General features: G+C 48.0%; 1 protein-coding gene across 1 annotated transcript; it reads right to left on the bottom strand.

The window, feature by feature from the left end:
- On the bottom strand, window positions 1–23,912 carry DDX27 (DEAD-box helicase 27). The gene is made up of 21 exons (XM_032957729.2): window positions 23,746–23,912; window positions 21,437–21,589; window positions 20,444–20,503; window positions 20,043–20,208; window positions 19,003–19,046; window positions 18,188–18,274; window positions 17,517–17,622; window positions 16,850–17,023; window positions 15,353–15,503; window positions 15,100–15,199; window positions 13,620–13,761; window positions 11,922–12,075; window positions 9,872–9,953; window positions 8,420–8,597; window positions 7,171–7,277; window positions 6,567–6,660; window positions 5,802–5,893; window positions 4,597–4,717; window positions 2,540–2,624; window positions 1,753–1,827; window positions 1–885 (listed from the first exon to the last, which is right to left on the bottom strand). The coding sequence occupies exons 1-21, from the start codon at window positions 23,830–23,832 to the stop codon at window positions 870–872; spliced, it is 2,274 nt and encodes a 757-aa protein (XP_032813620.2). The 5' UTR covers window positions 23,833–23,912; the 3' UTR covers window positions 1–869.
- Window positions 23,913–24,638: the final 726 nt, after the last annotated feature.

Raw genomic sequence — 24,638 nt, 5'->3', positions numbered from 1 at the left:
TACAGAACGAACAAGCCGGTGTTTATTTTAATGAAACACAGGACGGGCGTGAATCGTATAGTACAAAAGCACAACTTGATGCCGAACACAGATGCCCCGCGCGCGCACACACATGCACGCTGCCCCTATTAAACATTTACACGCTGCGCTCCCCCCCCACTTTATAAACGATGGCAATCGAGTCGTGAATTGTGCCGTGTCCCTATCCATTGCAAAAACATGGCAAGGTCAATTAGGATCTGCGGATGTTTTCATGCCTGGCTGCCACAGAACGTGCCAAACGGAAAATATTTTATATATATTATATAAATAAATGCCTGTAAATTTGAAGTCTGCATGTTCTTCACCGTGGTCGCGTGGATTTTATTCCGGGTCCTTCGGTTTTGCCCACCACATTTAGAAACATGCTTTTAGAGTATTTGGCTGCTATAACTTTCCACATGATGATAAGCCACTTCGTTGAGCTATCAATCGTAGCTAGGTCGCTTCTGAAAAATAACTTTATAGCTCAATGGGCCTTACCTGGTATAATAAAAAAATAAGTAAATAAGTTTAATCCAGATTGGCATATTGTACAAAGTGACCAAATCTGAACGGGCCGCATCCGATCAAAACAACAGGCCCTCTGCCAAGTTAAAATAACAACAATATTCACAATTGATGGAAACTGATCACAAGAAGATTAGTGGACCTAAATGGATAACGCAGGTAAGGTGGTCGGGTCTTGATTGGATCGTGTGTGGATGGAATGAAATGTCCAAGTTGGGTGGCAAACACGAAGCCCAAGGGCTGGGTCAGCACTGGGCTTAAGTCAGAATGTGCCCACCGCCACCCAGCACGCCAGGCCCTCCCTCTTCGAGTGAACGCCATCACTTCCTCTTATACCTGCCAGAGAGAAATCCAGCATACATTCACGCTACGCGGTAAACACACCCTACGCGGTAAACACACCATCGAAGCTGGACTTGGTCGGGTCAGAATAAGGGGTCTGCCGGAAAGACTCTGAATACAAAAAAAATGATGCCTGAACGCTGTTCAAGCGCAAAAGCAATCGTGTGCAACAGGACACGGTGGTCAATCCATACGCCACCCCACACCCCAAGGGCACGGGGATCACCGATCACGCTCCCCTACACCTGCTGGTACGTATGAATGTATAACCTTTTTCGCACCGTACGTAGCCAACTGCTCTAATCGTACGTGTGTGGGGGGGAAGGACAAACTAAACACAAAAAAGCAGTTTTAAAGAAATGAGTTTTCAATCGAGATTTAAAAGAGCATAGCTCCAGTGGCTTCACAATATTCAAAGGTAGTAGAGCGTTCCAGACGGCCGCAGAAACGCATCTGAAAGCGCGCAATGCAGTCTTTGGTAACCACACACTCTCGTTTAAGGACATGAATTTGCTATAAAACAGTAAAAAATATGTTAATGATTATAAAGTTAGTGTTCAGTTAATAGTTATGAAGTGTTAAAACCATATAAGTGTTAAAACCATATAAGTGTTGATTGAGTGTAATTTTAATTTAACATGATCATTTACTGCATAAAAATAGATTTACAGTCGGCCAGAAAAACTCCCATCATTGGAAAGGGTCTCTCCACCCCCAATTCGTATTATGCCCTCCTACAAGCAGGTTGTCTCCATGTTCTCTAGTTTCCTCCCACACGTAGCCACCCGTTAATGCAACTGGCCAAACATCTCAGTGCAGTAGACCCTACCAAGAGAATCTTAAAGACGGGGAGACACTTACCGGGCTTGGGACTTGAACTTTCCGCCCTTCCTGCGGGTGTCCATCCCGAGCTTCTTGCGCTCGTCAAACGTCGGGCTTCAATGCGACACAGCAGAACATGCAGACAGACGTTAGCTTCATTCAATATGACACAGCGGGAGTTTCAACGGCACGCACCACTGACCTCCAAACGGTGGCAAACATAGGAAAGTGGCAGGTGATTTTTAGTCTCAGGCCACGTGATTAAGTGTTAACGGTCGCGCAGACGACAAACAACAATCGACAAATCAAAACGCAACCTCTGCAGCAGCGTGGGTTTGTTTAAAGAGGGGGGGGGCATGCAAAAACACAGGGTGGCGGCACGGCACAATATATATTACAAAAGATAGTTTAAACAAACGTTTAATGGGCAAACAGAAACAATAACAATACACAATCTGCGTTTGTCCATCTTTGACTGATTTGAAGCAGATGTGTGTACGGAATATATTTATAAAGCTGTGGGTGTGTGTTTGCCGAATCATAAAATGTCATTTCCTGTCCAAAAGCGCATTGAAACGGTGCTCATCTTCATTTTACAGCCATGAGCCAGTGGTGAAATTTCCACATTCCTGTGGCAGGGGATGAGTCCATCCACAGGACAACCACTGTCGACTTCCCCACAATTCTTCGAATTGCGAGTCAGATCAGAATCAGAATAATGATTTATATTGGAGGAATCCGATGAGCTACGCCGCTCTTTTTCACAGATGTCCAGTAGTTTTCACAGATGTCCAGCACGCGCTAGTGCCGTGACACGGTCGCTCACCCGGCGCGGTACTGCTTGAGGGCCTTGCGGCTCGTGTTGGTCAGCTCCCGGTCAAACGTGGCGATCTTGGTGGGGCGTGTGTCTTCTGTTCACCGTTCGGAAAAAAAAAACAACGCCGAGGGGGGGGGGGGGAGGAGAGGAACAAAGTGGACAGGAGGAGGTGGGGGGGGGGGGCAGAGGGGAAAGTGGACAGGATGAGAAAAGTTGTCATTAAGTTGCTTGCATCCTGAAATTTCGCACGCGACATCTTGTGAAATGCGATTCCCAGAACATGACTAAAACGACGAAACGTACAAACATATCGGATATAGACGATGCTTATCGTGTTATTTCGAAAAAAAAAAAAAAACCTACGCATTGTCGGGAGCCAATGGCCAATTGGTTTCCTGCGTGTGGACATTTTAATAAGCCGCAAAATACAACCACCACTCCACGCAGCACTGACGTCCGTCCATAAACCAAAAGCACAAGCTCTTTAGGAAAGTGCACCCCCTGCTGTTCCCATCTTGCCTAGCATCACAACTTCACTGAACACGTTGAGAAAATTAATATGCAAATTGCACTCCACTGCGTCAGTCTACCTCGATCTGCCCGAACATGAAAACCAATTGAAATCATGGACACTACTTTTATTACACGTCAAATCAATGTGCTGCGGTTGCTTTGAGCTCTCCAGATGAATACAACCCGGCCTAGCGACACCAACACTGTTACACGTACAACCCTTCTCCGTCAATCCAATGCTGGATGAAGATCCTCCCCATTCCGTACGGGTCAACCGCGGGGGTTACTTGACCATACTTCACCACGCCGGTCTGTGCGGGTTAGTGACGATGGGAAGTATGGGCGATGCGTGAAGTAAAGCACAACAGTGGATTTTTCCGCGCTGCCCTCTGCTGCCCACCACAGCCCCAGACAAACCTCCCCCACCGCCAATCCCGCAGTCTAAAGCCTATAACACCTGGCGCCCTGCACGGTGAGCTTCTCATACGAGCACCATCAAGGCTCAACCTTTATAACGGCGATCTATTTCATAACAGCCATCAGATTCGCCGTTGCGCAAGCTAATAATCCATGGACCAAAATAGAATCACAGAATCGGAATATTTAATTATACTGGAGGAATCCGATGAGCTATAAAGCTCTTTTTCACAGATGTCCAGTAGGGGGCGGGTAAGAACGTTACAACAACAAATACAAGAAACACTAGTGCAAAGAACAAGAAAGGTAAACAAATCCCCCAAACACAACAACTAAACCATCCCAGATCCTACCAGGCAAAGCCCACCGAGGCACTAACTTATTTTTCAAGCGACCTGCCCACAATTGACAGCTCAACAAAAAGTGGCCCATCATTTGGACATTTATAGCAACAAAATGAGCTAAATCTCAATGCACGTGTCTAAATAAGGAGAGAACATCCGAGGACATGGAGATATGCAAACTCCAAATATACACCAGGCGTCAGGGTCGGGATCTAAAGCAGGACTGGGGAATGAGTGGGCACGAGACAGTTGACTCAACTTGCTCCAAAACCACTCTGGGTACTCCCTCCTCCACCTAGGTCGGCGTGCAACCAAAGGCACGGATTCACCGATCGAAAAAAAAACACCTTCAAGCCGACACAACGGTCCACCGATAAAGTTGCACGTGTGAAAAATCGACAAATGCAAATTATATGTTCGATGTGGCGTTGTATTTACACCGATGGAGTCAACGAAACCGTCCGAATGGTAAGGAGCTTCAACCCTCGCCCAATGTTCGAGGTCCAGAAACCAGTGCCGTTCAACGACCACTTTCTCGATTTAAAAAAAGTGGGTCCCAAAACACTAGCATCTGGGTCTGGCTGTATATGTGCGTCTGCGTGTAGAACTTCTCTTGCACCGTTACGTAGCCAACCTTGCTGATCGGACGTGCGGGGGGGGGAGAAGGACAACAAACTAAACACGATAAAGCAGTTCTAAAGAAATTCGTTTTCAATCTGGAAGCGGCTGCTGTCCCCTTGCCCCTGCCCTTCCCGTCTTTCCGCTACCGTGTGTGTGCTGAACGCGAGGTACCTTTGGGACGGGGCAGGTCTTCCGGCATGACTCGAGCCCTCTTGGGCTTGCGGCTGCGCTTCATCATGCGCTCGGCGTACATCTGCGCCTTGACGATCTCAAACTGGGCCCGGTCTTCGGGCTGCTCACGGCGGCCAAAGCGCACACGCACACACACACACACAAGCAAACGCAAACCTTTAACAGACTGTTGGAGCAAGTGCTGTTTGAGAGCACCTATGAAGGCCGGCACAGCACACAAGGGGGTGGGTGGCCAGCACCACGCCCGGCCGCCTTTGTCTCCCTAGTGGCGATGTTTACACATCACACACCAGGTACTCATTTGAGGCTGAGTCGACCTCGGGGAGGGCCCAGGACCGGTTCAGATAATCGTCACTGGTATTGGCCGTGAGCGGGAATAGACGGGGTGCCGGGTTCGTAGCGCAGCGCTAACCGCCACAATCCCCACCATACACACACACACATCGGCAGAAGTCGTCAACCGCCGTCAGGTCAGCATAACCAAAGCAAATTACAAAAATAAAACCGTCGACTTGCGAAAAGTGCCCCAAAACGATAACATTATTAATCCCCCCGCAAGGTCACCGCAGTCGACTGTGGATATAGGGACACTCACTTTTTCTTGGGAGTAAGGCCAGCTGTGCTTCTATCCGAAGTGTGCTTGTATCAGAAGTTGCCCTTTGCCTTCTCACCCTCCATCAGTGTACGGTAAACATGTGTTGCTTAAATCATAACTCTAGTTCTATAAAGGCGTGCTTATAGCCAGCATCTATTATACCCCCAAAGGAAATACGCGACAGGCACTAATATAATAGACAAAAGGAATTCCGCATCGCTAAGCAATGTCGCCACCTGAGGCCATGCCGTCACCATAACATGATAAAAAAAAAATCCTTAGGAAATTTGCTCAAAACGGACGTCAGTAGGACAACATTCGCTTTTTGCGCATTCTAGCAGACTGGCTTTGGCAGCGGGCTAAAACACCTTGCTACCGCCCTCAGGGGTTGAGACAACCCTAGTCAGGATGAACAAATCTGAGGCCAGAATTGTGTGCTTCTGCAGCTCCCAGGGGCACCTTGTACTAAAAATGGTGACCACGGTCACACGCGGCACGACCGACCCAATTTGTAAATTTTCACGTTCTTATTTGTGGATGCAAGGAGACACCGTGCGTCGTCGTAGCGACGGGGGGCACCAGGCCTCACCGTCTGCTGCTTCTTGCGAAGCTCCTTCACGTGCTCCTGCCGTTTCTTCTTGCCCATCAGGGCCGTGTCGTACTGCTGCAGCGCCTTCTTGGCTAGGGATGGGAGAAGACAAGAAATAGATTCCAAGGGCTGTTCGCAAGAATCTAAAAAGGCCAAAACGGCGCACGAGATTTGTGAGGCCAGCGTAAGTGCCCGGCCACCGATGTCAATTCCGGTGTTAATGCACCGCACAAGGTACTTCTTTAAGGTACAGGACCAATTCTGATGGTCACTCTCCACTGGTGGTAGCCGTGACCGGCAACTGAACCCAGGTCACCGGGGTCGTAGCGCAGTCCGCTAAACACTACGCCACTGCTGCGAGTGTGCGTCATTGTGATGCATTCTTGGCTACACAAAACGACAGAGATCCCCGGCTATAGTTAGCGACACAATTGAGGCAACTGCTGTTGGCTAGCATCCACGAATGCCAACACGACGCACGAGGCGGTGCTTGTGGCCAGGACTATGCCCGGCAACCATCGTTTCCCCAGCACCGATGATAACGTGACACATCAGGCACTTGGTTAAATACACACGCGCGTGCCCAACTGTAAGATGACCCGCCAAACGAATGAATTAAAGATCAAGAGGTGAAGCGGCACATGCCGCTTATTTAAATTCACTGTCCTCAATTCAAACAGGTGGAAGCCCAAAGCGTGGTGGAGTCCGTTCGCTTGCGGTAGCATGAAGCTCGTGTTCCAACCAGCGGTGCTCTGACGTGCTCACCCTTCTCCTGCATGCGTTCCTTCTTGGTCTGGAACCAGGTCCTCGCCGCCTCGTCCTGCACCGTTCCGTCCAGCTGCTTCTGCGCCTTACTGAGCTGCACCGCAACACCAAACATCGTAACAATAATTAATCTTCTTCTCCGTATGGCTGGTGTTGATGTAGGGGCAACAACGATAATTTTGACATCGAGGTGGTTGAGTCAGATAATTGCGTCAGAGTGGCGGAGTGGTGCATCGCTGTATTTGTGACTCGGGCATTGAGTCGTTATATGTTCCATGGTTCTGGTCTGGGTGACCCAGTCACACACGCTGGAGAGAGCATTTCTTTATTTTTACATTTGTGCAAGTATCCACGTTTGCGTCGATGCGATTTAGGGTTGCCCATAGGCTTCCTGGACAAGGTTGATCATTATAATAATTCACAGCCAGGAAGCTGCCGAGGTGTACGAATTGGCACAATCACATCAAGAAAAGAAACATAAGATGCGCAAGTTGCAACAAAATCGACAAGCACAGGATTCCCATTCAGTTCTCCAATTAGCAAGGTTGGCTATGTACGGTGCGAAAGAAGCTCAACACGCGCACGTTGTAACAATATTCCATACCTGGTTCTCGGAGGCGCAGAGCTCTTTATCTTCTCGCTCCAGGCGTAGCACTGCGTAGATGTCCTTCTCCATGTTCTCAATCTTAGCTCGGAACTTCTCCACCACCTCTGCAGGTACAGCCGCACGTTGTTGCGGCCATGCAGCAGTAGCAGCGGCAGATAACCTGCCACCCTCTGGAACTTCCTCCCCAAGGCACCTCTACATGGTTCCCCTCACTCTCCACTTTCAAGTCTCCCACCTCTCAACTCCTTCCTCTCTTCAACACCGTGCCTTCGGATCTCCCCTTAATCGCTTCCTTTCCCTCCTTCCTTCCTTCGAGTAAGTGGGTGCGTGGGTTGGAGGGTGAGTGGATGGGTGAGCAAGTGGGTAAGTGAGTAGAGAGTGAGAGAGTAATCGACTGAGTGGGCGAGTGAGATGCTTCCTTTCTCTCCTACCCTTGCCCACCCCCCCCTCCCATTATATTTACACTCCGAGACGTATTTCTTATGGGTGCATTACTAATACACGTTGTTGTTTTTGTTCGCAGCTAGACAGATTAATCGATTACACTTAAAAAAAATAGTCCTCGTCAGCTGATCGAATATTCTACGGAAAAAAAATATCAGTTTCTTAGCAACTGAACCAAGTCCGAAAAAACATATTTTGGGTATTTTTCCAGAAAATGAATAAGATACGATCAAAATATATTAGGAGCAGTTGTTACTATTTTCTCAGCATACGATCTAAGATAATCAAACTCTTAAAGCAAAAATATCTGGGCAAACCACACCACCAAAGCCTTGACCACTTCAGCTTAATGACCAACTTTTCATGAAACAATAACAAATAACAATCGTAATGTGCAGCCCTCCATCGATCCACTACTAGACACGAAGGCCTCCTGGGTTCCAGCAGTGAGTGGATAATTGAAGATGTTCATAGCCATTGGATTTTGGCTGGCCATCGAACAAAGAGAGTCACTGCATTGCGCGCTTTCAGATGTGCATCTGCGGCCGTCTGGAACGCTCTTCATTCCGATATTAGGAAGCCACTGGAGCTATAGTACCTTCAAATCACCTAGATTGAAAACTAATTTCTTCAGAACTGCATTTTGTGTGTGTTAGTTTGTTATCCTTTCCCGCACCTCTGATTAGCACGGTTGGCTATGTACGATGCGAACGAAGTTCAAAATACATAAAAAGCCACAATGCAGGGGGCACAGCGTTGGAGGTTGCGGGGGGGGGGGGGGGGGGGGGTCAGGGCGGCGTACCTGGCGGCAAAACGCGGCTTTTGACGGTGGATCTGGCCTGCTTGACGATGTCCTTGAGGACCCGACGCTCCGTCTCGCCGACAAGTGAGATGGAGCGGCCGGCGCGACCGGCACGCGCTGTGCGCCCGACGCGGTGCACGTAGTGCTTGATGGTGCTCGGCATCGTGAAGTTGATGACCTGCGAGAGGGCGGGGGTTCGCAACGTCGGGCAGGCTTATTGCGCGTCGTGCCAGCCCGCTTTCTTTGGGATGTACCCGTTTACTCGGTCAACGGCGATGCATCCCAATCATTAATATCATCAACAAAACGATCGATTCCTGAATGGAATTGGGACCTTGAAGCGTAATACTGCTCGGAGGGTGACACATTACACACCTCACATTCCTGGTGACACAACACACATTCCTGGTGACAGAGGCTCAAGAATACGTACACAGCTGCGGGAAAGGTTTCACGATTTACACCCCTCTGTCAGTCCATGCTCGTCAGTGTGAGTAGACCAATAGGAGGGAAAAGGGCGGGTGGGAGACGCCAGGGCCGGTTCTTGATATAGCTCGCCACTGATGTTAGCCCCGAATGTGAACCAAGACTCACGTCGCAGGGTTTGCACCACAGTGCACTAATAACTGCGCCACTGCTCCATGCACGCAGTTAGATTTGTCCTGCACAATCATGATCTGATATGCATGACAAATCTGATATTGTGTGCATGGATCGCATGCAAACATCCGCGATAAAGAATTTCCAAATCCGTCGTCGTAGTCAAGACACGGATCTACGTTCCTCTCCGCCAACCGAGCGATAATGTGGCACCTTCTTTCCCCAGCCACAAAGCGGTAAAGCAGGCACGGCAGGTAACGAGACTCAGGCGCAAAATAATTTCTCAACTGCAAGCTGGCAACTTGCCAGCGTGCCTGAAGAAACAAAATGGTTTTCAGCGGTTTTTATTTTATTTCCCGCTGGGTTCCACGGATCAGAAACATGGGACTTTCGGGAGGGGAAAATTGAACAAGCGCTGAAAATTGCGCAAAGCAGCGCGGAGGAGGTTGTGGTCGCTTGTAATAACGCTGAAGGGAAGAGGAGATACTTGGATCAGAGCGCATGCATGTCAGAGACATCATATTGACTTAAGTGGGCTTGGGCAGGTGATATCTCATCACAGAGTGGCAGCTGAATAAAATAAAGAGGTTACACGCTGAAGAAATTGTCTACTGCTGGAGATGAAGTGTAGTAGGCCCTAGATGAATATTTTACATCACAACAACTGAGAGACAGCAATAACTTGGGAGAAGCCTTCTTGCCGTCGTTGAGAGATCAAGGCCAATGACGATGGTGATCTGGCAGCGAAAGGAGCCAAGTCAATAAAACGAGGCCCTTCGGCTACAACGTGCCGCCCGTTCACCGCGGAACGGGATTGCCGAGCGTGCAAGATTTACACAGAGGACTACGTACGGTTTTGACACCCTCGATGTCCAGACCACGTGCCGCCACGTCCGTTGCCACCAGAATGTCAATCTGATCGTCCTTAAACCTCCTGCGCAGAGCAACAGTAACAACAGACATTCCACTTTCATCTTGAACAGAATGCTAAGACATCGCGCCCTACTGCCAGAAAAAAACATTTTGCAGGCCAGCGCTGTAAAGTCAACTAAATTATAAACTAAACTATTATTCTTGGTTCTTTCGGTAAAGTCACGTAGAAGGGAAACAATAAAATAATAAAAATATAAAACAATACAATTCTCACGAAGTTTCGATTGCAACACAAGCAATCATCATCAGGTGTGAAAACCACAGCAAGAAAACTTGTCACTTTTTTCAAATTGTCTTGCTGTGGTTTTCACACCTGATGATGATTGCTTGTGTTGCAGTCGAAACGTCATGAAAATTGTATTGTTTTATATTTTTATTATTTTATTGTTTCCCTTCTACGTGACTTTACCGAAAGAACCAATAATATGAATCCCTGCAGTCACGAAAGCTACCATGAGATATTCGTTCACGAGGCTATCCACATATACAAGCACAGAGACAATTTCAACCGAGAAGATGGATTCTGGCTTAGCAATCATTGGAAAGATTTGATAAACCATTTCAGGTCTTAATTGATTGTTCTCCCCCCTCCTCTTTTCAGAACATAGATGGACTAGTCCTTCTAAATAAACTGCCAAATCGATGCGCGTGGCGCTGACGTTTTTTTAATAAATAAATGCACCGGCTAAAAATTAATTAATTAATGCAGACCGACACACCTGATGACCGTTTGTGTTATGGTCGAAACGTCGTGAGAATTTTTATTGTTTTATATATATTTTATTATTTTCTTGTTTCCCTTCAACGTGACTTTACCGAAAGAGCTAAGAATATGAATTGTTTTACCAGTAAAGGCCCAATGAGCTACATAGCTCTTTTTTCAGAAGCGACCAGTCCACAAATGACAGCCCAACGACGCAGCTTATCATGAGGAAATTTATAGCAGACAAATACTTTAAACGCACGTTTCTAAACACCTTGAGCAGCATCGGGATAATCCACCACTGGGGGTCGCCTTGGCTAGGCCGTAGCATGGCAATGAAATGGTCTAGATGTGATGGCAAGGCACTGAGTTGCCAAGGAATTTAAGTGCCCTATAAATTCAAATTATTATCCTTAGTACTGATAACCTACAATGATGGTGAGAGGCATGAGATGGGATTGTGGAGCTAAAGGACCTGGGGGATAGATTATAAATGAGATAAACTGCAATAACAAATAACAAGAAATAGAGATTGCAATTCATTACGAACTACACAACTACATCTGTAATCGACCGCAGGTCTTGTAGCCAAGACTGAACTTGTCAACCCAGTCGGCGTAAAATTGTGCCATTTCATCAATAAAAACCGATGATTAAACTCGCACAATGTACATGTTGAACTTTGCACGGAGGAAGAGTCTATTTCAAAGAAATGTTTATGCCGTGCGTGATGAACTCACTTGACCTCTGTAACCGCAAGGGGAGTTGCATTCACCGGAACAGCAACAAAACCCAATTCTTTAAATGGAATCGTAACCTACCCCCCCCCCCCCGATTCGTGATAATTCATCGGAACCGCAAGGGGAACGTAATCATTGCACGTCCATTGCTCAATTGCGATACATTTCTATCGTGTTTGTGTTTTTTAGAAAGGGAAGGTGGTGCAGCGGTGGTGCAGCGGGTAGTGCACCATGCTCTGAACCCAGCGACCCAAATACGATTGCCGCTCACGGCCAACACCAGTAACGAAATTCTGATCCGGTCCTGGTCCTCCTTTAGGTCAACTCGGCCTTAAATAAGTACATGGTACGGTGTATAAACATCAGCATTGGGGAGAAAAAAATGTGTGCTGCTCACCACCCACCCCCTCTCGTGTGCCGTACTGGCCTTAACAGGTGCCCGCTAACAGCACCCGTACCCGAACAGTCTGTTAAAGGCTATTCGGGGGTCGTCGTGCACGCACGCATCGTGTACGCGCGTTCGCACCGCAAGGCCTCCAGGCGCTGCGTCTGGGACAGGTTCCCGTGGAGCTCGCCCACGCGCAGCCCCAGCAGCCCCAGCAGGATGTGCAGGCGGTGCGCCTGCTTCTTGGTCTGCGTGAACACCATCACGTGGTCCTGGAAGGTGCGAGTCAGCAGCGCTGCAAGCGGACAACACGCGCGCGCACGCAACACGCGCACACAACACGCGCACGCGGGAAGATGGGAGCTTTCAACACCAGTCACATGACGTGAAAAGAATCCAGTCTTACACACGTGCACGTGCGACTGTACGTTGTTCCTACGAACCGAGTTGTTTAATCGATGGATCAATGTACCCCGAGCGGGGTGGCGTGGTGGCAAAGTGTATAGCGCACTGCGCTATGAACCTGGTGACCTGGGTTTGATTACCGAGCAAAGCGAGTGATATCCAAAAGGGTCTCGGGCGCCCCCTACTTTACCGACCTTCACTGACCAGCGTGGAGAAGTATGATTAAACAACCCCCGTGATCAAGTGCAGAAAGGCCTTCATCAAGCGGTAGGTTGACCAAGGGGCTGAAAGTTTAAGTTTGTGTGTAATCATTCAGCTCACTCCTTCGCAGAGATGTGATGAATTGTCACAATAATCACCGTCTAGTAATGTCTCGTTACTTCCCTTTAATAATTTTATTCTCTCCCTCAATTTCTTGCCAATTGCACCATCAGTGTGATGTCACGAAACAGCGAATCCAGTTCGGAAATCTCACAGAGCGGTGTGGGCCCTACGTGTCAAGAGGGGGAACGTTCAGACACCGTCATGAGATTGCTGCATGGTCTAAAAACTAATTTTTCAAGCTCAGAAGGGGCACCGCGGGAGCGAGATGTTAACTACCTTGTCTGGTTTGCAGGAGGTCGTGAGTTATATACATTTTCACAAGATAAGCCACTTCGTTGAGCTATAATTTCTGCCCAGATCCCTTCTGAAAGAGCCATAAAGCTCAGTGAGCCTTTCCTGGAAAATTTTGCCGAATAAAGTGCAGTTTTTTGTATCAATGTGCAGTCATTGGTGACCAGACAGAAACCACCATTAAAGCGGCTCAGATTCGAACCTAGGATCTCAGAAGTCAGGTGAACACCCTGACCACCGAGCCAAACCCTGTTTTTATCATCTCGGCTATACAGCTCTGTTCGCTCAATTAACTTGAATGTAACACGAGTACAGTATTCCATAATTATTCACAAACTTGCTTTCCACGATTTTGTCGATCCGCTAATCGCATCTGGAACTCTACACGATTGCATCTAAATGGAGAGAGAGTGATGCTATAAAAGTGATGAGAATGTGATAATTTTAATGTATTTAATGGCTTACATATGTATTTACTTAAGGCAATTCATAAAAATATCGTTATCTGTGAAATTTCGTATTCACGACCATCTCCGGAACGTCCAAAAACGAGGGAAAACTGTGCACCAAGCCACCGCTGTGATCACCCCTCCCATCCATTTTTATTTACACGCGACCCAATTAGTCGATGGAATCTAACCGAGGACCGGTAGTCGTTGACTCGCTCCATCATATATAACCCAGCTCTATAGTCACGACGTTCCAAATGTTGAGTTACACGCACAAGACCACAGAGCCCACCGCTTGGCTCGAGGCCGGGCGACAGCAATGGACGGAGGAGTCGACCGCGCCTGTAAATAAGCGAGCATTGAGCGGCACCTGATACGATGGCCTCGCGGTCTCCCTCCCGGTTGGGGCGGATTCGCACAAACTCCTGCCGCAGGTACGGGGCCACGTCCGTGTTGCTGTTCACGAAGATCTTCACCGGGTGCTTCAGCGACACCGCCGCCAGGTCTTGCACCTGGCTCGCCGAGACACCGGGTCGGAGAGAGAGAGAAACGACGCAGATCGTCAAAAAAGCAGCCGTTACGGTGGGCCGGGTGGCCGAGAGACGGGTAACGACGCCGCGTGCTTCTTTGGCACCTCCGAGGTGGCATCGTGGAGTTGCCAGGTCGTAGAGTTGAAAACTTCAAGTGTATCTTGTTCGACCATGTGACAACTCCAGAGACCAAGGATCGATTAATTTGAAAAGAGTGACCTGCGACTATTAGTCTGTCAGTAGTGGGCGACGGTTGCTGTAGAATCCCAATTGAGTCATTTGCAAATAAGTTTTCGAAATTTGGCAACATTTTCACCCCGACGCCGGCACACGATCGCCCGTTCTTCGAGAACGACGCCGATCGTCAAGATGCCATGACAGTGGCCGGCCGGGTGGCCGAGATGAATCAGGGCAGCAATGGAGTCTGAACTGCCGAGACCCTGGGTGTGAATCCAGGTGCGATCCATGCAGCGGTGGTGTAGCGGTTAGCGCTACGCTGCGCTACGAACCCGGCGACCTGAGCTCGATTCCCGCTCACGGCCAACACCGGTGAGGATTATCTGAACCGGTCCTGGGCCTCCCCTAGGTCGACTCAGCCTCAAATGAGTACCCAATGCGATGTGAAACATTGGCACTAGGGAGACAAAGGCGGTCAGGCGTGGTGCTGACCACCCACGCCCTCGTGTGCTGTGCCAGCTTTCATAGGTGTTCGCTAACAACACTTGCCCCAACAGCCCTACAAAGGCTATACGGGAATTTTTGTGTTTTATCAGTCATTAAACCGGGTTGTGAATTGTAACCAGTCGATGAAGTCTCAAACTGGCCGACAATGGTTGCATGCAAAAATGCGGGCGTTTAGCTTAATTTGGGATATTCCGATTTTCTCAGGTTGATTGCAAGGCATTTGACACATTCTAATTACAATTAAGGCAGCATTGTTAAGCCCGTATATTATCATTACAATATGGTTGCAATTCATTACATATTACACAATGACAACCATCCCCAAATCTATTGCAGGATATTTTAAAAAATGGTGCGCCACCTGGTGTGGCATAAGATGGGATTTCAGAGGCACTTTTCTGACACCATGTTCTAAAAGTTGTTTTCCAACAAGGCGTAATGTTACACTGCTTCAATGTGAATATTGAGAAAAATTATAACTTTCATCATCTCAACACATGGCACCGATTAAGGACTTGGAATAAAAATTTGGGGAAAAGACATCACATTAAAATAAAAATAAACCACTGCAATACCACCGACCCCACACAGACCCATTTACTTGCAACAACAGCAGCAGCAACACCTTCTCCCCACCTGGTCGGTCATTGTCGCAGAGAAGAGCATCGTCTGCCGCTGGTGCGAACACTGCCGGATGATCTCCTTCATCTGCTCTTCGAAGTACTCGTCCAGCATCCTGCGCAAAGGGAGCGAGAGCATCTCGCAATTACACCGGGGTGTGGCTGGACACACAAAACGGTCTCCATGACTGCAATCCCCACAACGCAAAGGCCGTGGCACCGCAAAACGGGGGCCAATTACAACTGTGTGCAATTTTAAGCGACGATACCGGTCAGCCTCGTCCAGGATGAGAATCTCGATGCTGCTCAGATCAAAGGACGGGCAGTTTTGCAGGTGGTCAATGAGTCGGCCGGGTGTAGCGATGAGGATGTCGGGGCCCGCACGCAGCGCCGCCTCCTGCGTCTTGATGTCCAGGCCGCCTGCGTGCGGTGCAGAGGGGGGTGGGGGATTGATCGCAAATGCGCACGAGTCACACGTGGCCATCGCTACAACAGCTGCCGCCGCCGCCGACGACGCCGGGGAAAAGAGAGCAGAGTCACGGGGACGAGAAAACCGCGACCAAGAGAACCACACGTACACACACACAGAAAAAGACAAAGGTGCCCCATATAACCTTAACAGACTGCTGGGGCAAGTGCTGTTAGCGAGCACCTAAGAAGGCCAACACGGCATGAGGGGATGAGTAGCCAACACCACGCCCGGCCACCTTTGTCTCCCCAGTGGCGATGTTTACACTGCACAAGGTACTCATTTCAGGCCGAGTCGCCCTAGGAATGGTTCAGATAATTCGTCACTGATGTTTTCCATGAGTAGGAATTGAATTTGGGTAGCCAGGTTCGGAGCACAGTGCGCTAACCACTACACTGCCCACACACAGTCAGCCTCAGGCACGTACGAGATGCATTCGCACACACCTTCTCGGTCTCATTCACAGAAGACTATGCACGTACAGGTATACACACACACATTAGGGCAGTGGTGGGAAACTTATTTCCCAGGACTTCACTTCACACAGCATGCGTGCACACAGCTACCACTTCTAAAGGCTGCCCATAAATTTTATTTTTCTGTCAGTGTAAGAATCGCAGCCACACTAATCGGCTCCTGGGGCGTGGGGGGGGGGGGCTATATTCAACCTAGCCACACCGTTACAACTTTTAGCGTGTTTAGCCACTTAGGTCGCTGCAAGCTCATGCTTACACTCAGGTCGACACGCACATTCTTTTTTCCACACCCCTGGGCTAAAGGTTTTTACATAAAGTATATTGCCGTGGTGTAATGGTCAGCAGCACACTGCACTTGCAATCCAGAGGTCGCCAGTTCAATCCCATCTCCCAGCATGGCAGTAGAAGCCAGTAGCATTGTCCACAGCCCTTCTAATGTCATCATCTTTGACGCTTCTCAACGTATGTATGTTAAACCTTTTTGGCACCGTACGTAGTTAAACTTGGTAATCAGAGATGCAGGGTAAGGACAACAAACTAAACAAAAAAATCAGTTCTAAAAGAAATACATTTTCAATCCAGATTTAAAAGTGCATAGCTCCAGTGGCTTCCTAGTATTGAAAGGAAGAGCGTTACAGACTGCCGTAGAAGCGCATCGGATAGCGATCGATGCAGCGACTGTCTTTGTTGAATGGTTAGCCATCACACTTCCAAAGCACGCGTGCTAATAATGCGCAGGCCACCACAAAGATATTTCAAAGGTCACATTCGGTGCTCGGTGAGCGAGAGTTTCCTGGCCCCCGTCGTGTGAGGTCACGCACCCACGGCGAGCGAGGTCTGCACGTTGCAGAACTGCGAGAGCTGGCGCGTCACCGAGTGCACCTGGATGCCGAGCTCCCTGGTTGGCACCAGCACGAGCACTCGCGTCACGGGGGCCTGCCGCGGCTTGTACACGAGCCGCTCCAGCACCGGCAGCATGAACGCCGCCGTCTTGCCTACGCGCGGTCGGTGTTGGGCAGGGGAGAGAGGAGAGCAAGCGAGCGAATTGGTGTAGGCATTATGCACGTACCTGTGCGTGTGGGTGGGTGTATAAACAGTATCCGAGAATGCAGACATGTTCCAAACACACATACGCATTTCAAAAATATCAGGCCAATAATATAATGTATGTTGAATTACTTTTGCACGGTAGGTAGCCAAGCATGCTAAATAATAATTTTTATTATCATGACCAACGGCTGCTTTGTCAATTGACTGCACGATGACGGCCTCCCCACGGGTCATGAGGGTCATTTGACACTTCACCACGATGAGCAGTGAAGTTTGGCGAAGATGGAGGAGCACTGATGTCAGAAGAGCAGTACAATGCAACAATAGATTAGGCTACACTGTCCTCTGCCGACAACAATGACGCATCCCAAAAACAACAATTAGAATGTTCGCAACGCTCGTTTTCCCCAGGGTGCGAGACCGCGCGTCCGCGCGTACCGGTGCCTGTTGCAGCGCAGGCACAGATGTCTTTGCCCAGGAGCCCCACGGGGATACAGGACTTCTGGATGGGTGTCGGCTGCTGGAACCCCATGCTGGATATCGCCTACGACACGCACACACAGAGGTGCGAGACAAACGCAGTTGAACGTGGGCGTTTTGTAGGGAGAGGTGGTGCAGTGGTTCCCACTCTGTTCTGCAGTGCCCATGAGTAAGTTTAATTGCAAAAACACGGCTAGAATCAATACAGTCAGATCAAAAACTTATCCTGGGCTTTCTCCAAGTCGACTCGGCCTTCATTGAAAAACTAGTGTAGTGTGTAAACCTCAGCACCGGGAAGACAAAGGTGGTCGAGTGTGGCGCTAGCCACACCATCTCCTCATGTGACATGCTGGCCTTAATAGGAGATCGCAAACAGCAATGCGCCAACAGTCCATATGGCTAGACAAGGAACTATTTTTTTTGTCTTGACACGTGAAATTGACAATTATACACCCATAAGGAATAATTAAACACCTGCAACGAAGACAAAAAAAGCATGCCTGTAGCCCCATGTGCTTTGGCACAGCTCAACGTGGAGGTGCCTATGACATAAAACAAATATTGTACGCGTGGATGTTAGATTGAAAGGCAGCAGCAGGGGGCTCCGTGTGCAAGTGACAAGTAAGCACCTTAAGAAGAGGCCGAGAGAGGTTCATGTCCGGGAAGGTGATGTTTTTATCAACGAAAGGCGCATCTTCGAAGAAAGGCTTCTCTTCCTGCCAGGGCGCAACAAGAAAAGAAAAAAATCAGCTCAACCCAAGCACGCAGATTGTACGACGTGAACCACATTCGAGCGCGTCTCTTCATCGCTGTCATTTCCTTTTGTGCACAGTGAGGGTGCAAGACTGAAACATAAAACTAGGTCAGATAGTAAACTAGGGGTCCATGTGCGGTTAATAAAATAGCGTTCGTACAAACTCCGTGTGCGTTTATGTAAATTTGCATCATTATGGCTGTCACGTTGACCTGAAAAGACCAGAACACTGGTTCAAGGTTTGCTTGTTATGCACGTCACATAAAACTGAAAAAAAACCGTTGAGTTTTTCTTTCATAATTTGTAGGGAATATACTATTAAAAATGTAGTCAACTCAATTATCTGGGGTAATAGTGGGATGGGTGCCCCAGATAAAACACAAATAATGCTAAACACATGTAAATTAGGATATGAAAACGAACTTAGTGTTTTCCTTAAGACATAGAATTTGTCATTGTTTTTTTATTCTTAACTTGTTTACTTGCCAACGCGTTTGTGGTCACCGAGCCTCAGCAAGTGAGGAGCAGCTCATAATTAAACTGTCATGCATGAAAGACCGGAATGAGCATAGTTTATCCACAATGTAGATAATCCACCCAAGAATAACCGAGCTACCAGTAGTGTGTGATCACATTATATATGCTGCAATTAATTGCAATGCACGCACAACGCACTACGGATGTACTTACGCCTTTAAGCTTCTTTTTCTTTTTCACCTTTTCCTTTAACACGTCTAAAAGAGTAAACACAACGAGAGCAATTAAGGGATTTAAATATCGTTTTTTTTCATCACAGTATTCAAGAATGAGCCTCTCCCAGGCACCTAACAGCCAAGCTGGTTCGGCAGTCTCGCAAATCACTACACATGAACCACCAACCGACATATAATTCATCAACTCCCTCCCATAATCTCTTTTCCCAAGTTCTTATAATCTAAACTATTTTTTATTTTACCAGTATAGGCCCACTGGGCTATATATATCTTTTTCAGAAGCGACCTGGCCACAAATAATAGCTCAATTAAGTGGCTTATCAAATTGAAATATATAGCAGCCGCCAAATACTCTAAACACATGTTGATTCTAAATGTGGAGGCAAAAACCGGTGGACCCAGACAAAAATCCATGCGACCAGAGGGAGACCATGTAAACTCCAAATATAAAGACATCAGGGTCGGGATCAAACCCACCAACTCCTGCATACCAGGCGAGGTAGTGCACACAAGCCTAGCGGTGGCACGCTTGTCACCTGCTGCAGACGTTTACGGTTCAAAGTCAGCGGCAGCCCCGATTATTGCTTTGGGTGTAGTAACAGGAGCCATCTGATTCACAGTGGATATTAAAGATCCCCCTATGTCATTTGCAAGCGTAAGCCATTGTTGTGCTGCTGGCATCAAGGTCAAAATTTGTCAATTTCGAAAATCATCAACACATTACTCAATTGGAATTATAAGCGTATATGTTGAACTTTCGCACCATATGCAGCCAAATGTACTAATCGGAGGTTCGGATACATAACAATAATTGCCCCCTATTGGCATACTAATGCCCCAGGTTGTCGCTTTTGCAAAGTAGACTATTCTGGTCTCTTGAGTTCTCACGTGGTTCAACAAAATAAACTTGCTCAAAGAACGTGTTAACTGTTGCGTATTACAACTTTGCTTTGTGTTGTTAGTTGCTGGCCACGTGACATTTTGGCCCTCTGCTCAGCAATGATGTAAAGCACCCACCGGATTTCTGAACGTCATCGTCCGACGAGGATCCCGTCGCTTCATTGGTACTCTCCTCGTCACCCTCTTCGCTGCTTTCTGCTTCCTTCTCTCCGTTCTCCTCAGCCTTTGCTCTATCCTCTTCATCTTCATCTTCCTTCCCTTTGTCGTCGTTTTCTGAGGTTTCCTGAAGACAAGCATTAATAATTTTTCACCCAGTATAATTACTTCAATAACAAAAAAATCCAATTACAGAGTGCTATAATTAACCTTTGCCGTAACATTGCAAGATTATCACGTTAAATCAATTTTAATAACACTGCAAATTAAATTGCATCAAATATAAAAATAATCAATCCATTAAAGAACATCACATTTGAGTAAACTTCGTTGCTATTGTGAATACCATTTAATGAGCTTACCGCCTTCTTTCTCTTGCGCCTCACTTCCGCAATCTTCTCATCCAGCGTGGTTGCATGACGCTTTAACAGGCACGCATATCACAAAACAATCCAAATATATTCAGGAAAACTGATGAAACACGTGCGTAAAGGGATATTAAAGTCAACGATTTTCGCGACAATAAAGACGACTACTGACGTAACATCAGAAGTAGTTCTGTAACGTCACTGTCAGCAGCCCATTCTCTGACAAAAGCTGGTGTGTTACGAGCTGCCAACATTCCCAAAGGAAGTTTTGTTGCAGTCGAACTGAAATTATTCGTAAAATAAACATCAAAAGACTCGTTGCATAAACCGACAAACAACAAAAATGTTAAGAAAATTGTATTTTATTCAATTTGTGTTTTTCTTAAAGAAAAATGTAATAGTGTATAATCCTTGCTGTAACATAGGATCAGAAACATGGTAATTTATAAATAAAATTTAACCAAAGCTAAAAGGTATGGAAATAAACATTGATAATTGCATGCTTGGTTGGAATCACACCTAGAGACAAGATGAGGAACACTGATTAAAGAGCAAAGATGAATCAGACATCACATTGACTTGTGGGATTGAGCATCAAAGGCCACACACAACTCTAGAAGAGATGACTGCTCGTGGTCGAGACTCGTAAAAGAATAACAAAGGAGAGAACAACGCCTGATAACGACCAGCGTGGAGGTGGAGGAATGAACTTAACTCGAGTGCAGTTTCTCAATGGATCGTTTGCCTTTCAAGACCGTGAGAGATGGCAACCGGCTTTGGAGGAATTCACTCAGGAGTGCGAAGGGGCATGGCCGATGATATCGCACATCGCTACCGCTTGCATTCACTCGCAACGCAACACCCGAGGCTGTGCGCAATGCTCACCTTCAATTCTAGATTTAAAGCTTTCGTGACTGCTAGGATCCACACTCTTTGGTTCTATTGGGTAAAGTCACGTAGGTAAAAAAATAAAATAACAATGCTCACCTTCTTCTTGGCCATCAGCAAGATGTCCCGCTCCCAGTCAATGGCGATCTCCCCGTCGCGCTCCAGGAACGCGAAGTCATCGCTGAAGTCGGCACAGCGGCCACGCACCACCGGCTGGGCCCTCTTCTTTTTCTTCTTCACGACGGTCCCATCCTGGCCGGGCAAAGGTGACAGGGCATGACAAGACGGCATTGCAGCATTCGATGCGCACTTGCAAAAAAGACAAGGGAGGTGTTTCACGCGGTCACGCAAAAACGACGTGCTGTGTGCTGACTGATGGTGAAGCTTGCTCGCCATCCCGCAACTTTGGAGGCTGCGCATTCGGTTTTGTTTTTTATTTTTATTTTGCTTCATTGCGGTTGCTGAGCACGGGTCCCAAAGCGGCAGAATCCCAGAGGAATTTAAGTTGCGCAATTAGTTGAAGAGTTAATGCATTCCTTGAATTTAGCAAAGTACTGTGATAAGAATTTGGGGAAATAGATTGTAGGAAAAAACCCAAAACGAGCAATTAGAACATTAATTTGGTGGATATCACTGAGATTAGAGAAAATCCGAAAACCTGCAGGGCTGCGAATTGGTCTCGAGACGGCTGTAAAGCCAAACGGATTCGTGAATTCGTCTGTGCAGTTCTTCAAGCACTCGTTACATTCCAGTGATAATATCCGAGCCGATCCTGCACCCCTCAAACCGACAATGACCAGCGTGGTGAAGTATGGTTACCCCCCCCCCATTTGATCGGCGTGGTGTGGAGAGGGCTACGTAGGCCAGTAGCGAAGATATATAACTTAACAGTAATTAAGATGACAAATTATGTCCCGACACTCACTAAACGACGACTTTGCGGGGATACTCATCTCTGATGTAGCTAATGATCTCGTGATGGACTCCCAACTTTACTTTGGCCTATATCCTCAACTAACGCAGCATCAATTATCGGTCGGTTACCTGACCATTATTTTTGACTACCACGATGCGTAATTATTGCCAGGTAAGACCCACTTGAGCTACGTAGCTCTTTGTCACAAGCGACCTGGCCACAAATGATAAGCTCAACAAAGTGGCTTATCACGTGGAAATTTACTGCAGCCAAATACCCTTACACGCATGTATCTAAATATAGAGGCGTTAAAGGTTGGGATCAAACCCACGACCCCCTGTATTACCAGTCGAGGTAGTTAACATCTCGCCACCGTGGCACTCCGTTTTGGACTTGGGATGCATAGAAGTACAGTCCAACAATGAATGTTGGTTGCTCTACTCCCCACAAAGCACTAGAGCACGGCTAGACGCCAATGGCAACGCGCTGCCGCATAGCGGTCTCCCCATCCAAGCGGTGTGCAGGCTCTAAACCTGCTGAGCTTCTCACATCCGACGATATGCGGGGGCTCATTCCGGGCGATTTGTTCACAGGTGATGGGATCTCACACTGCCAAGTGTTTTTCTTTTATTTTCAATTAGTTAACATTGCCAGCTTTACCACGAATCATATGGACTGCGTCCATGTTTCAGAGGCCTTCAAGTAGCAGTAGGTCACGAAGAAGCTAACCACTTGTGTATATATTTACATGTACGTTTGTGCAGTGTGTCTGTTGAAAGGGTTACACAATATGCGGTTGTATTTAGGCGCTATGCAAAGTGAAACTCCGTTAGATTTTTTTCCACCAACATATACACGAAAACGCTGGGAGAAATCCACGCATACAATCGCGCCGTCCGTAGGCCCACGCCAACCAGTAACACCCAAGCCGTGGTCTATCCACTGCTCGACGTTACCGCATTAAAAAAAAGTAACTCGTACAGTATAACCAACACACTAACTCCACTAGTGGCTAGGAGACGTTACCTCGCCTGGTAGTACAGGAGGTCGTGGGTTCTATCTCGACCCTGATGCATGTATATTTGAAGCTTGTAGTCTCTCCCTCTCCGCGGTCGCGTGGATTATTCTCCGGGTCGTCCGGTTATTTTTTCCCCTCCACATGTAGAATCAACATCACGCGTTTTTAGAGTATTTGGCGCTGCTTTAAATACCCACACAACGATAAGCCCACCTACGTTGGAACAGCTACCATTTGCGATAGCCGAAAAAAAATCTACGGTAGCTCAGCGGCGCTTTAGCCGCTAAATGTGTTTTTATTTTAGTTTTAACTTAAAACCAGCTAGGCAGACCACCACCGATGCCGCCGCCGCCACGTGTTTAGACTCCCCCCACCACCACGTGCATCCGCCACGGGCCTTTCCGAGCCGCGAGCTCTCTCGCCGCCGCAGGTTGAAGAGGACTACAGTCTGCCTGACCTCCTCGTCACACGCACCTCGTCGTCGCCAGAGTCGCTCTCCTCCGAGGCGACTTTCACTTCGTCGTCGTCCTCGATAGTCGCGACGAGGTCCAAGTCGGCCATGGCCACTTCTTCGCGTTCACGTTGCTAGCACACCACGTGGCCTCCAAATCCATACAGCGCATAGGCGGGTCCCGGAACACACCCCCCCCCACCCGCCCCAGCCTCAACCAATCCCCTCCCCCCTTCCGCCGTGATTTGCTCAGCGCCGCGCCTCTAATTGGTTGGCGCCCGTCACGTGATCGAAAAAGGTGACCAACCGGTTGAGGCGCGTGGCGAGCGAAAGCGCGCCGCTTGTCCGTTGTGGTAAATGTAATCGGTGTGCAGACGGCTAAAAGTTCCTCCCCACCCTTCCCCGCCAACTTCCCCCGGAAACGTTGTGCCGTCTTTTTTTGGTTCCGCGTAAATTAGTTCCGTTCTAACGCATTAGTTCCGTCAACATCACGTTTGAGACATCAGTAAGGGTGGGGAGTTGTTGTTTTGGAGGGTTGTATCGCGTAAATACGTATCGCTAAAATAGTTATCGTTTAAATAAAAGCCAAATACAATAAACCGCCACTGTTGACGCGTGCGCTGTGGACCACGCCTCCACTTTTACCGCGATAAATGTGCATTAGGTCAGCCACGCCGGCGCACGAGATCACATTGCCACATATCATCCACTAGCTTTATACTACCAGGCTTCGCCCGGGACTTGGATTCACCACGCCCGGCCGCCTTTGTCTCCCCAGTGGCGATGTTCACCACACACCACAGCAGTTACTCGTTTGATGCTGAGTCGACCTAGGGGGAGGCCCAGGACCGGTTCAAATAATCTTCCCCTGGTGGTGGCCGTGAGCGGGAATCGAACTCGGGTCGCCGGGTTCGTA

This window comes from Petromyzon marinus, chromosome 20 (assembly GCF_048934315.1).
Source record: "Petromyzon marinus isolate PM22_M1 ecotype Great Lakes invasive population chromosome 20, UKy_Petmar_22M1.pri1.0, whole genome shotgun sequence".
Lineage (NCBI taxonomy): Eukaryota > Metazoa > Chordata > Hyperoartia > Petromyzontiformes > Petromyzontidae > Petromyzon > Petromyzon marinus.
Note: the sequence above shows the minus strand (reverse complement) of the source record. Positions and strands in the feature narration are given on the sequence as shown.